Source organism: Gymnogyps californianus, chromosome 23 (assembly GCF_018139145.2).
Source record: "Gymnogyps californianus isolate 813 chromosome 23, ASM1813914v2, whole genome shotgun sequence".
NCBI lineage: Eukaryota > Metazoa > Chordata > Aves > Accipitriformes > Cathartidae > Gymnogyps > Gymnogyps californianus.
Window position 1 is genome coordinate 3,436,922 of NC_059493.1, and position 12,962 is coordinate 3,449,883.

Consider the following 12,962-nt stretch of genomic DNA (forward strand, 5'->3'; position numbering starts at 1 on the left):
ACCCGGTACACTCTAGTGTATCTCAATTTGTGGGCAGCCTGTGCCAAAACAAGCATTGGCTCTGATGGCTGTGCTGCTGCGGTGGGTGCTACGTACGGTTGTCAGTTCTAATGTGTTGTGGGCCTTGCTGCATTCTTCGCAGGCTACCACCCAGACATATCAAGCTTTAAGTTGAAAACGTTATTATGGCAGTGGTATTTCACAGACTGTGGGAACCACTGGCTTCTCTGTAGGCTTTGGGGAGAAAATGGTGTGTGCACAGAGGTTCTTAGGGGATAAAACCAGCAGTGTTTCTTCTGGAATGTTTCCTTGGAAAATTGCCCCTGCTATAGTGTTGTCTTAATAATCCAGCAGTTTAAAACAGGGAAAATTAGATCATGTGCTTTAGAATTAGTGTTACAGAAAGGATGTAAAATATGCCAGCAGTAAATCTTGCCTGACTTTTTTAGCTTTCTTCTTTTTAAGTGGCCGTTCAGTTTTTACTTTGTATCAGCACAAATAATGTTTAAAATGAATTTGCCACATGATCTTGCAAGATTTGACTTTTGGCAGAAAGTCCAATCTTTCCAGCTTTCATATCTATCAGATTGGAGCCTTGTTCACAAAAATAGGAAACATTAAACAGCCTGTTGTAAAGAGTAAGTCCTCCAGGAGGAGGAGGAGGTGGTGAAGGGAGGGCGAGAAGAGTGACACGTAACAGGCTTAGCAAACTTACACAAAGCAAATTATTTAACTTTTTGTTAAATTTGAAGTGCAGTGAATTCCAAACAAACTGATTTGAAGCTCTTCTGATGGGAACTAGTAACTGGTTTACCTAAGGACAAATAAATTAATTTTTTTTAAGGAAAGTTCCTAAAGCCTAGTTTCATTCTCTGCATGTGATCCATTGGCTCTCTGACCCTTGCCAGAGAGTTGTGGGGTTTTTTGTTCAGTCTGGCATCTGACTCACTTTATACCCAACCGTCCTTGGGAATGTTGGAATAAATGGATTTCCTGCATCTTGGACACTAAGCTTCCTACGGTACTATATATTACAGAAATTAGCATGCAAAATGCTTGTCATTTCCCTGGCTGTAATTTATGGAATCGAGTGCAGCCAGGGGTTTTAGGTGGTTGAATGCCATCATTTGTGTCCCTGAATTAGATTACAGTTCAGTGGTCTGTGTGCTGTTCTGTAAGAAATAAATTTTAACCTGTATTTAGTAATCAGGTGGAAGTTGTAAGTGCTTCTTAATGTATAGTAATGTACTCCTACGGCTCAGAGGGCTAATTGTCTTTTTCAGGCATGGCGTTTAAGGTAACTTCATGCAGTTTGACTATGTTTGCAGTTTTACTGCTGCCTTCAGTGGCGGTTCCATTGTCTTCCGCTCTTTAAAAGCTTTTCCTTTCTTTCTTAAACATTTTCTTCAAGTATTTGGTTTACTTTAGCATCTATAAAAACATAGAATAAATGCTATGTAGAGTATTTAGACTTACCAATTAAATTAATGCTTTAAACTCAAATTTCCAGAGAGCAAGTAGCTTAAAACCCAGCATTGCTGCTTGATCTTCTGAAGTATGTGGTAAACTTCTGTTTGTGTTTTGGTTTGTTTTTTTTCCTTTACAGTCATCCTACTCCCAGTTATTGGCAGCTACATGCCTTACAAAACTCGTGTCACGCACAAACAACCCTTTACCATTGGAACAACGAATAGATATTCGTAAGTACAAGACTTAATTTTTCTAACCAAACTAATGCGAATGTTTGTCATATGGACTTTCATCCATGAGTGGGAGGTTTTCTGCAAGCTACTGTGCTTTACAGTTTGGGCATCCTAAAGTATAGGATGCCCAAAAGGCAAAGAAACATTTCTCTTAGATGGCATCTTCACCTACATCATTAGCTAACAGAGTTCAAGGTTAAATATACCGATTTTTCCCAGATGGAGGGGAATGACAACTCTGTGATCTTGTGAATAAACCAGTTGCATTTGATAAATTTCTTTTGGAGTATAAAATATGCATGGTGCTTGCCCCTTCCGAGGACATGCTTTCAAAACTGAAGGTCCTTTATGGGTCTCTGAAAGATCATTTAGAGTATTTCCTAAGGGAGCAGTCCGTCTGTCACAGTGCTCTTTCCTGGAGAATGGCTGATACTTCCTTTCCTCCAAGGAAGGAGTCTGAATGCCATTCAGTCTGCTTTCTTTTTTACAAATGATATGGTAGATGATCATCCCCGAGGAAAAGTCTTGAAATATTTTCAGCTTTTCTTGCTATTTACATGTGCTTACAGAGGATTGGACTTAATCTGATAATACAAAACAAGTTAGGCTTGTGGGGAGGAACTCTCACCTGTCTCTAACCACTTTCCAGGTCTGTTCCACAGCTTTAGTATGTTAAAGGCACAAGTAAAAGGTCAACATTTGTATCTAACCCACTACCATGCTGATTTTTTTTTAAAGAGCTTTCAAAAAGATGCTTTTTCCTATCAGCGTTACCATCTCAGTTCCATCTGCCGAGTTTTTGTCTACAGATACACCTCTTCTCTATGTTCCAGGGAACTATGTGCTCAACTACCTTGCCACTAGACCAAAGTTGGCAACGTTTGTCACACAAGCACTAATCCAGTTATACGCCAGGATCACAAAGTTGGGCTGGTTTGACTGTCAGAAGGATGAATATGTCTTCAGGAACGTGATCACAGATGTCACAAGGTTTTTACAGGTCAGATTTGGTTTTTTGTAAGATGAATACATACCTTGTGGGATTTGAAAGTCTGTGCGTTTTCAGTTATTGGTTTGCACCTCAGTATCCTGTGTCCAGTCTTTCGTCTGTGCATTTGTTGATTGAATAGCGACTACCAAGGCTAAGCAGCTGCCAACAGGCAGGACAGGTCAGTTTTTATAATCTAAAGTTTGGTTGGGCAGGGATTTATTTCTGAAAACTGCCACCATTAGTATTCAATGATAAGACATGTCTGCTAGCGTTTCACTTGCACAATTCTTCTTTCAAGCTTAAATACACCCTGCTAATTAGTGCAAAATGGTAAACGTGGGCTTATTGTCTATGAGGGAAATAGGTGCCATGCTTGACTTGCTTTCATTCACTGCAAGGGTGATATAGCCATGGAAGTCACGTTTGATATTTAGCTGAGTTATCATAACAAAATGGAGCTTAGAACTAGCATGTTACACAAACGTTATTGTTAACAATTTTCTTGAGAAGTCCTGACTGTTGTTTCATAAATGTACATGCTGTCACCACAGTATAGGGTTTCATTCCCAACCCAAACGACTGTATAGGTTGAAGGTTGCATTTTTATCAATAGCTGTCTCCAAACTGAAACTTCCTCCCAGAGAGATCAGTAAATCCTGTAGCACTATGAATACTGACGTATTTGCTCTGAAATTTGCCCCAAAATCAAAAGTTGGAAGAAGACAGTAGAAGAGACCAAAATGACCAGAAATTCTTCCCAGTGTGGATAAGGAGATGTAATGTGTACAAGGCTTTAATTCTGGAGTGGTAGAGTGTGGGCATTCAGAAAATAGGCTAACTACTATTATTTTAGGCATTTACGGATGTCTGCAGTGAAGTAGGATCTAGAAGGTGTTAAGTAATTTAAAGATCATGTTCCTTTCTGGGCTGGTAACTATGTCCCGAATAGTTCGCAGGTGCTCTTAGCTGAAATTATCAGAGCTAGATTCCTCACTCTCCGGGCTCATGACATGGCAAATGTGTGCTTTTTAATCAGGAACCTAATTAAATGGTGTGAATATCTACTTGCTGTGTTCAGTGTGAGATGGTCTGTTCCCGTTTGCTCAAGTTACCTGTTCTGGCTGCTAAAGTGTACAGGAGGCTGCACTTTTTTAAAGACATGGTTCAGCAAGGTTTTCCAGTGGCTTCTGTCTAGATATTATCATGTAAATACTGAGACTGTCATCAAGAGATGGCTCCAGTAAAGAAGCGGCCAAGGTCCCAAGCCTAAATATGCTTGAATTTCTGTATTGCAGATGAGTTCAGTCTTTTGAAGCTGGAGATCAGGTCAATTTGTGCAGAAGGTGCAAAGCAAGGTGGAGCTAGGAAAGGAAACATCATTTATTAGTTACAGAACAGAAACTGGGGCAAAGGAACAATACAGGTTGTTTCTTTTAAATCATTTGATAAATGGATTACCGTTTCTAGTGAAGAGGTATCTCTAACAGGCTTATTTCACAATTGGCCCCTTGTTGGCACTCTCAAGTGCAGCCAGAGGCTGAACAGGCTGTGAAGAATGGACTCCCTTCACTGGGAGATAGGCTGTCCTTCTTGGCAGGACGGTCGTGGGGCGGGTGTGTGGAGAAACTTGGTCAGCTGCTACTCACGTTGTTCGAGGTCTGTAGTTTAAAAAAAGGGGGGGGGAGTTTATTTCCCAGAGTTTTCATCTGGCAACTTTAATACTCATCCTAATGTTGCAGAAACTTCCGCGTGTTTTACCACAGCCTCTGTTAAAATTAAACAAACTGATTAAAAAAAAAAAAACAAAACTAAATAAATCTCTTCAGAGTTAGGGCATAACACAAAAGTTGATTAAACTATTAAATAAAAGGTGCCTATTTTTATTAGCTCGTGTTACTGAACTCTTTAGAACCCTTCGCATTGTGAACAACATCAAGTACTTTAAAAGCACATTTTAAATTCTCTCCTTGGTATTGCTCATGGGCTTTTTTCCAGTCGCAATGCTACAAAGATAAAGCATTTCTAGACAAACATGTCTAGAAGTCTTCCAAGCAGAAAGGTCTTTGAATGATGGTGAAGCTTAATGAAAACATCCTGGCACTGCTAACTGCTTTCCCTGTCCCCCTTTCCTTCCTCAGGATAGTGTAGAGCACTGCATCATAGGAGTGACAATCCTGTCCCAACTAACTAATGAAATTAATCAAGTAAGTGCTACAGCCTTCCTCAGTGAAGTAAGTGTCCAATTTTCTCATTCATATTGTTGTGTCCTGCTGTGTGTCTGTGCATTGTTTGGGGGTTTCTGTTTGGTTTTTTTTGGTGTGTGGGGGGGTGTTGTGTGGTGGGTGTTTTTCTTTTTCTTTTTTTGCTGTTTTTACGCAGTCACTTACTGTTGTGGTAAGATGCTGAAACCTCCTGTCTTGAGGAACTGTTTTGTTTCACTGGCATCTTCCATCTTCTCACATATTTTGATGTAATTTTCTGAGATGAAAAAGGAAGGAGCAATGCTAAGCAACTAGCCAAGCCTACCTAGTGAGGACAAAGCCCCGAGCATGAGGACACCCCGAGCACCTTCTGTTGTCAGTCCCTGTGCATTGTTTCAGCTTACAGCATTCTTGTGCCAAGAAGTGAATGGAGCATGCCCTCCTCCGTATTGACCAGGGAGATGAAACAAAGAGGATTTGTCAAATTGTGCAGATTTTTAAAGCGTCCTTTTCATCCAGTACTAAATTTCATAGCGTTCCCAGCAGGTAGTTCTCAAATTCTGCCGGTTTAGCGGGGCTGAGTGCTGAGTCTCTTACACAACCCCGGCCCTGGGTGACTGGCAGAAGAAAGACTGGGCACGCCGAGTCCATGGTGCTCTGGCATGGCACCCAGTCACGCCAGATGCAGCAAGTCTTTCCAGGTTAGTTAGTTCGGTGGTTTGTAGAGCCCTCTGATGTAATGCTGCCTCTCGGTTTTATGTTGAAAGCTGGAACAAGTGGCTTTACTTGGTGCTATCTAAGCTTGTATCATTTTCCTGATCAGTCAGGTAGACTTTGCTGTAGGACTGTTGATGGCTACCGCAGTTCTAAGACAGCGTGAGGGTTGCCATGTGTATAAAGGTCTGTAATTTTCCTAAGAGGACCAGGTGTAACTAAGTATTTTGATTTTAATGTCTTACTAAGGAAACTAACCTTTCATTTTTGCTGGCATATTGACTAATCCAGGCATTGGAACGGAGAGATCCTTGAGTGGAATTTGAAGGATGATTACAAATTGTTTTCAGAACTGGAAATGGAGGAGAAGGTTTTGTCCTGGCCAGGGCAAGGCACCAATTTTTTCTGCTGGACTTGATGAAGTTCAGCACCTCTGAATTTCCTGCGCTGTAATCTGAATGGCTTCTGCATCCGTTTCAGACCCCAAATTCACTTTCATTCTTCAAGCCTGGCCTGATCAGTAAATCCTAATCCACAGATCTCCTCCTAAGTCTTAAGCCATGTCTTATTACTGTTACCATTTCCTTGCCCAGACTTTTTGTACAACCCTGACTCCATCTCCACAGAGGGCCGGTCCTTCACTTCCTTGCATCAAGGATGAAAGCAAGTCTGTTTACCTCTATAAATTAGTATGCGTCTATCAGCATCTTTGTACAGGGCTACAGCTTCTGCTTGCAGGAGAATGGTCAGCACAGAAACTGTCACCTATCCCAGTTCCAGAGTCTCTACAGGTTGATACTAAAATAAGCAATTAAGTTAGACTGATAAAAAAAATCTCTTCCTAACATCTTGGATGTTAAATCTGCCACAGTTTACTACTCATTCCTAAATGTGCTTTGTGCCAGCAATTGCACAGGGCTGGATTCAGTGACTCATCTTGGAAAGTCTAAAACTGCCATTACTTGCAAAATAATAAATCTGCCAACATGCCCACTGATCAGAGTGGGGTCATGTATGTGTACATAGCAATAAAACACCCAAAAACCCCTTCTGGGGCTTTTCTTCAGGCTTTTTTTGATAACTATTTAAATTTCCAACTACATTGCATGAGAGCCGAATTTTCTAGAGCTCTGTTTACTAAAGCTTCTGTTCCAAAAGCTCACAGTCCAAATACGATAGAGTGCTAGTAACTGTTTTGAAGTATCAGTTTTCATCCTGAAAGTACTGCACAGACTTGCCCGGAGGTACTGAGTGTCCACTGTATTGTAGAAGTTCACTGATTTAAGCCATGTGACCTTGTGGTGAAGAAAAAGGAAATGCTCATTTGCCACATGCCCAGAAATACATGAGATTTGTCGTAACCATGGAGAGAGTAAATAATGCTCATTTTCTTAAAGACCCTGAAATATAATAGCATGAGCTGAGGAATGATAATGCAGTCGTTAGAGCACCTGACAAATTTAGGTCCAGTTCTGATCTGCCACCAACTACGGGGTGATGCAGGGCTTCCCTTTCTCACCTACAATACAAGAGACGAGTGTTTGCATCCTCCATGGGGTCATTGTAAAGGTTAGTATGTTACAGTGAGGTCGGCAGTGGTTAGAGCCATACTGGTTCCTGCAATACTGGATGAGATGTGTGCATGTTTAAGGTTAACAGAGGTATAGTAACAAAAGCATAAAGAAAATGGAGATTCACGTTGTGTGCCTCTGCACTGGGCTGCAAGAAGGCTCCATCCCAGATGCGCTACGATAACCAACTGCCCATCAGATAACTCGTTCTAGGCAAGTGGAATTTTGCCAGCCTGTGTTCAAATAAAGGGCAAAGATGTGAAGTATCACTTCACTTTTCTCCTCTTCGTAGAAAATAGTTTATGAAGTGACATAAGTTGTGCTGCTGTTCGCCTGTGCTGGCCCGTGCCAGAATGCATTGGTTGAATCAGTTGGAGACTTTGTTATCCAGTATAAAGCAATATGTGTGTACTTGCCTCTTAGATCATATGTCAGCTTTTTATTCTGGTACGGTGAGAGGTCCAGAACTGGAGTTTATAATAGATACAGCAAAGTCCAAACTGGCTGTCACTGGTTAACTCTCCTTCTAGTTTTCTTCTCATCTGTGCAGGTTCAGGAGGGGAATTGTAATTGCTAGTAGTTGACCATGTGTCTGCCCAGCGGCTTCAGGTAGGATTTAACTCTTAGGAGTTCGGAGCACTCTAGAAAGCAGTGTTCAAGTTTCTAAAATGACTTAAGTGCTGTTGAAAATACTGCTGTTGATCCTGCTTTGGAAGAGATTTGAATGAACTTGAGAGTAAACCCAACCCTGCTTTCTGACAGGGGTACAGTGAAACTGTGTTGTAAGTATTGTAGGTGGAAAGTCAGCCAGCAATATGATTTTTATCCAGGGAAGAACCACTGTTCTGCAGTAGCAGCACATACCGCAGTGGCAGTGCATCCCCCTGGTTTAGCCAGCTGGTGTGGCATCGCTCTGGGGAGGGAAACCTTGATGTCCCAGTGCTTAACAGGGTTCCTACAGGTTCTGCTGGTCTTGTTCCACCTCTGCCCCTCAGTTCTAAGTGCTGGTTTTCTCTCTGCTCAGGCGGATACTACTCATCCACTGACCAAGCACAGGAAAATAGCCTCTTCCTTCCGAGATTCATCCTTATTTGATATTTTCACACTGTCATGCAACTTACTGAAACAGGTAAGGAAACAGTCGTTCATCATCTCTCCTGGGGGCTGTATGTTGGGGCAGCAGACTTTGGGCTGACGTTCCCTCTGATGTCACTCTCCTGGAACGAGCGTTCTTGTTCTAAAAGCTATGTTCTGGACTTGTTTTTCAGGAAAGCTTTGACTTAGGTTTGTATTAAGGAAAAAGAAATGAACGTGACACACATACAGAAATATAACTCTTTTCAACAATTTTGATTGAACATACATGCCTGCACCATGAGGCTTGGGTTAAACTTTCCTGTCTTAAAGCATCAGGAAAGAGATGAGATGTTTGGTTTACATTTTAAATATGTTTGATTTACAGTACTGGCAGAGAGGTTTCCTGTAAAATAAGTCCTTGTCTTTTTTTTTTTAACCTCAGTTTAAAACCCACATGGTGAGAGAAAAAAATGCTACTGAAGATATGTTTAGTAAATTGAGACTAAAGATTGTCCTTGATGTTTTAACACATGATAAATATGAGACTGTCTGTGTTCCCCAGGTTTTTATTTTGTGCTAATTATCACACATGAGTTAGCTTGCTTTAAAAATACCTATCTTGGGACAAGGCAGCAATGCTCTGCTAGTAGGGTTGGGTTTTACCCCCAAAAAAGCAGTTTTTCTTTCAGCTGAAGTAGCACGTGTATAGTTTGTAAGCAGGAAGATTATCTGAAGAAAATTCTTGATTCTGCATCAGGTTTCTTTTCTGAAAAGCTAATCTTGGAGTTCTAATGGTGCCTTCAAGAATAGCCCTTTATGAGAAAGTCTACCCCAATAAACTGAGTGGCAGTAGCACAGATTTGATGAGTTTAACTTTTATCCTTCCAGCTGAGTGAAGTGTCAAAGTTGACAAATAGCACAAAGAGTGAAAAGGAAATTTTATTTTAAAGATATTTCAAAATGAGCAGCTCTGGTTCTGTCAGTAATAAAGGTGGGTGTGTAATTTGATCTTTTTTTCTCCTCCTGGTTTCTAAAGGAAGCACGGCTTGTACAATTATGCTAGTCATCCTTTCCCATGCACCCATCCTCCTGAACCATAACAGCTCTGGTAACTTTTGAATTCATTGGCTTATTTCAGGCGCACTTGATGGTCAATTAGAGGTCTCAGAAATAAAAGGGTTCCTCTAGTTTTGTGAAAAGAAGCATCTGGGGAGGTGCAGGCAGGACAGGGTCCTTATAACTGCCCAGACTTGTTGGAGAAACTTCAGCAAGTGCTTGTACTCAGCCAGGAGGCGCAAACCAGACCTTGTTAACCTGGTGTCCCCAGAGCTGCACTCTTCCCGTTGTCCTGTACGTGTAGCTCTGGCTGAGCTATTGCCCACGCTACTGTTGCTGCATGACCACGGGGATTTAATGACTAGAAAGACATGGCTTGTCTCAGGATTAAGCCTCTAGTTTTCCACCCTAACTCTTAATCACCTTGGTTTTGTTTCTTGCGATGCCGTGGTTTAAGACAGGTTGGAATGTTTTCTGTTGTCTCATGCAACATCCTTGTTTTCCTGTGATTAAATGCCTGCTACCCAATTTATGTCTTTTTTTTTTGTCTAATAGTAGCTGTCTCAAGCTTCTGTATATAAAGCAGAAGTTTCTAAGGTGATCCTTTCGAGTGGGGAGGATTGGGCTGTGAGAAACCAGTGATCACGTCTGTATCCATGTCTGTAAAACAGGGTGCATTTAGGCAGCCCCAGAAGAGTAAGTCTTTGTGATACAGTGGAGAGAGTGAGGAAGACATTCCAGCGACCACTGGCACTGGGCTCGGCAGTGTCGGCACAGTGCAGTGTGTTATTTGCAATGGACTTAAGCTGGAAGAAGTTAGTTTTGTTTTAAGTACAGAGCAATAATACAAAGGATAGGCGGGCTGGCCTGTCCCTGGAGTACAGACCTGAGTGCTACATTTAAACTGCAGTGAAATGACCTAGCATTTCGTGTCCATCGAGTTCTTTGTGTTACTTGAGAGTATCCATGTTTTCCCTGCCCATAGCAGAGCATTGTAACCGGAGCAGGGCTTATACAGATCATCTGTGCGACAAAAGTGAATGCACTCATTTCCATGTGAGGGTTAGGTGGAGCAACAGGATTCCTGCTGCTAAGTGCTTGTCAGGCAGAAAATGTATTCTTGTGTTTAACCTTAATAAGAACTTCTTTATCTCCTGAATCTCACAGTATAATTGCAAGCTGGCAAGCCTGGCTGCTTTTCTCCTGTGCAGTACATGCCAAGTGAAAAAGAAAGCACTGTCTGTTTATCCATCTCATGTAAAGACTAAGCATGTAAATACACACGCTGTCTGTAAAAGTACGTGATAGCTGGAGTTGGTACTTGTGGCATATGATCCTTATGATTGCCACATCCTGTTTCAAGTTGAATTGCTGCCTCAAACTCAGCTGTCACCTTGGTTTGTTTTTTTTCTTTTTACTTTTTTTAATCTGATGTATTTTATAGGCTTCTGGGAAGAACCTGAATCTAAATGATGAAAGCCAGCATGGTCTGCTCATGCAGCTTCTTAAGCTCACACATAATTGCCTGAACTTTGATTTCATTGGCACATCAACAGACGAGTCCTCAGATGATCTTTGCACTGTGCAGATCCCAACCAGTTGGAGATCAGGTAATCTTGCTGGAAGAAGAGGGCTAATCTACAGCATACCAGCTGAAAGCATGGGTGACTTGCTAAAGCCCTCTCTGTACTTAACAAATAAACTTTTGCATACAATGCTAGATGTAAAATCCAGCCTTTCCTTAGTGTGATTACAAATGCAGTTCAGTTTGGATTGGCTATCTTGAGCTATAAAAACACTCCTCTACCCTTCCAGTCTTACACCTGCCAATTCAAGAAACAGTAAACTGTTTGGGGTTTTTTTTTAAATGTAAATAACAAATAACTCGGCACCTGTTCTCAACATCCTTGCTGTTCTCACCAGTCACTTTGCAGGCAGTTTCACAGATTGTGTTCTTAAAATATTTTCCTGTAATTTTGTCTTAGTACCAAGTACCAGTGGGTTTACTTTATTTCTAGGAAAGGCAATTGTATAAAAATGTAAAATCCTTTGGAAATTTTCTTAAAGTGTGGTACTTCATGTGACAAGTACACATGCCATTGTTGGTAAGATAAGCATTAGACCTATGGAAAGCAGTAAATGGAGGTGTTCTCAGTAAAATGCTCCATTCTGTTTCAGCATTCTTGGATTCTTCGACCCTTCAGTTGTTTTTTGATCTTTATCATTCCATCCCTCCTTCGTTTTCTCCTCTGGTAAGTTTAGTGTTTATTTTCCTTACAGACTCCGCTACCAGAAAGTGTTTGTAGGATTCATCTGGGAGACTTAGTGTTGGTTAAAATGCCACAGGCTGGCTTCAGACAGCTACCTTTACTTCGATGGCACTGCCTTGTGCTATAGCGACAAAGGGGAGGCTGATCCGGTGCTGCTGCTGATAGTTTTGATGCATCTGCAGGTTTTGGATTTGACCTAAGAGCAGCTTGTTTGCTGGAAGTCCAACCTACTTCTTTGTCCTGGCGTAGCCTAGAGTCTGCCTCCTCACTCTGCCACTAAGCTCTTTTAGAGGGATGTAGCTTATGTCATTTCCACTGTACTGCTAAGTTGATCCTAAAACCATACTGCGAGTAGGTAGCAAGTCTGGGAGCGCAACCGAGGAATGTGATTTCTCCTTCCATGCTTTAAAACTAGGCCATGTCCCAGTTGGATGAAATGGCCAATAGCACAACTGAACTAGAAGTTGGATTATTTCTTCTTGAAGAAAATTGCCTGCCAGGCATTTATCTATCGGATAAATATTTTTCATAATTAATGCTACAATGAAAACATGCCCTTTGGCTAGGGAGGGAAGGGTCCTTCAGAAGTATTTTTTCTGCTGAGACTCTCAGCGCTGTTCATTATGTTGAAGGGTTACTTGCTAATTCTGAATTTAGAGCCTCAAATATTCATGAGAGACTTTAACAGTGTGAGACACTTTTTTTTTTTTTTTTTTTTTTGTTACTGAATAGAAATCTGAAGCAATTACGCCTTTAATTGTCTGGCCTCTTTGATCAGTAAATGTAAAACCCAGCAAGAATGAGAGGCTTAGCAGCTGAGCAGGTAGTCTGTACGCTGGTTGGAGGGAATGGGGCTTTGCCTCCAGATAAGGATTGCAATGTGCTGGTCATAACTAACTGCCGCTGCTCTTCAAAATCCTGTTCACCAGCCTGTTACTCACTACTGCAGCTGCACCCTGGGAATTTACTCTCAATTTAAATTTCAGAGGTTTGGGTTGAGAACAATTTAATGTTTTTTCTTGCCAGTCTTCTATCTTCTGCGATACTTTTCCAAGTCTGTGTTAAGTTTACGAGCTTTCCCTGCCAGTCCTAGTGTGTTTTCAGTCTTATGCGATCTGTGTTCTCCATCTGAAGAAATCCCAGCATTTTTGGGAGCAGAGTTTGGAACACTCCTTTGACTGTCAGGATGGAGATGTTCCTTTCGGTGATGTGGTTTTTATCTCTGCTGTAATTTGTTTCTACGCTTTTACATAGACTACACAGAATTGCAAAGATGAAGGAGCTGTTGTGTAGCATGCAAAGGAGCATCAGACTGCAATGATTTGTTGTGTTATGAAAAGGAAACGTGCTGTTCATTTTATTGTTCTAATCCCTCCCTC

At 41.4% G+C, this 12,962-nt stretch overlaps 1 protein-coding gene across 2 annotated transcripts in view; it reads left to right on the forward strand.

Moving 5' to 3' along the window:
- XPO7 (exportin 7) overlaps positions 1-12,962 on the forward strand; it is a 48,945-nt gene that overhangs the window by 17,687 nt on the left and 18,296 nt on the right. Inside the window, exons 3-8 of one of the 2 annotated variants that reach the window (XM_050910069.1) lie at positions 1,607-1,700; positions 2,537-2,703; positions 4,833-4,925; positions 8,205-8,309; positions 10,758-10,923; positions 11,492-11,565. In XM_050910069.1, the coding sequence (XP_050766026.1) occupies positions 1,607-1,700; positions 2,537-2,703; positions 4,833-4,925; positions 8,205-8,309; positions 10,758-10,923; positions 11,492-11,565 (699 nt within the window). The remainder of the gene's footprint in view (positions 1-1,606; positions 1,701-2,536; positions 2,704-4,832; positions 4,926-8,204; positions 8,310-10,757; positions 10,924-11,491; positions 11,566-12,962) is intronic. The other variant, XM_050910070.1, reaches the window with a different exon arrangement.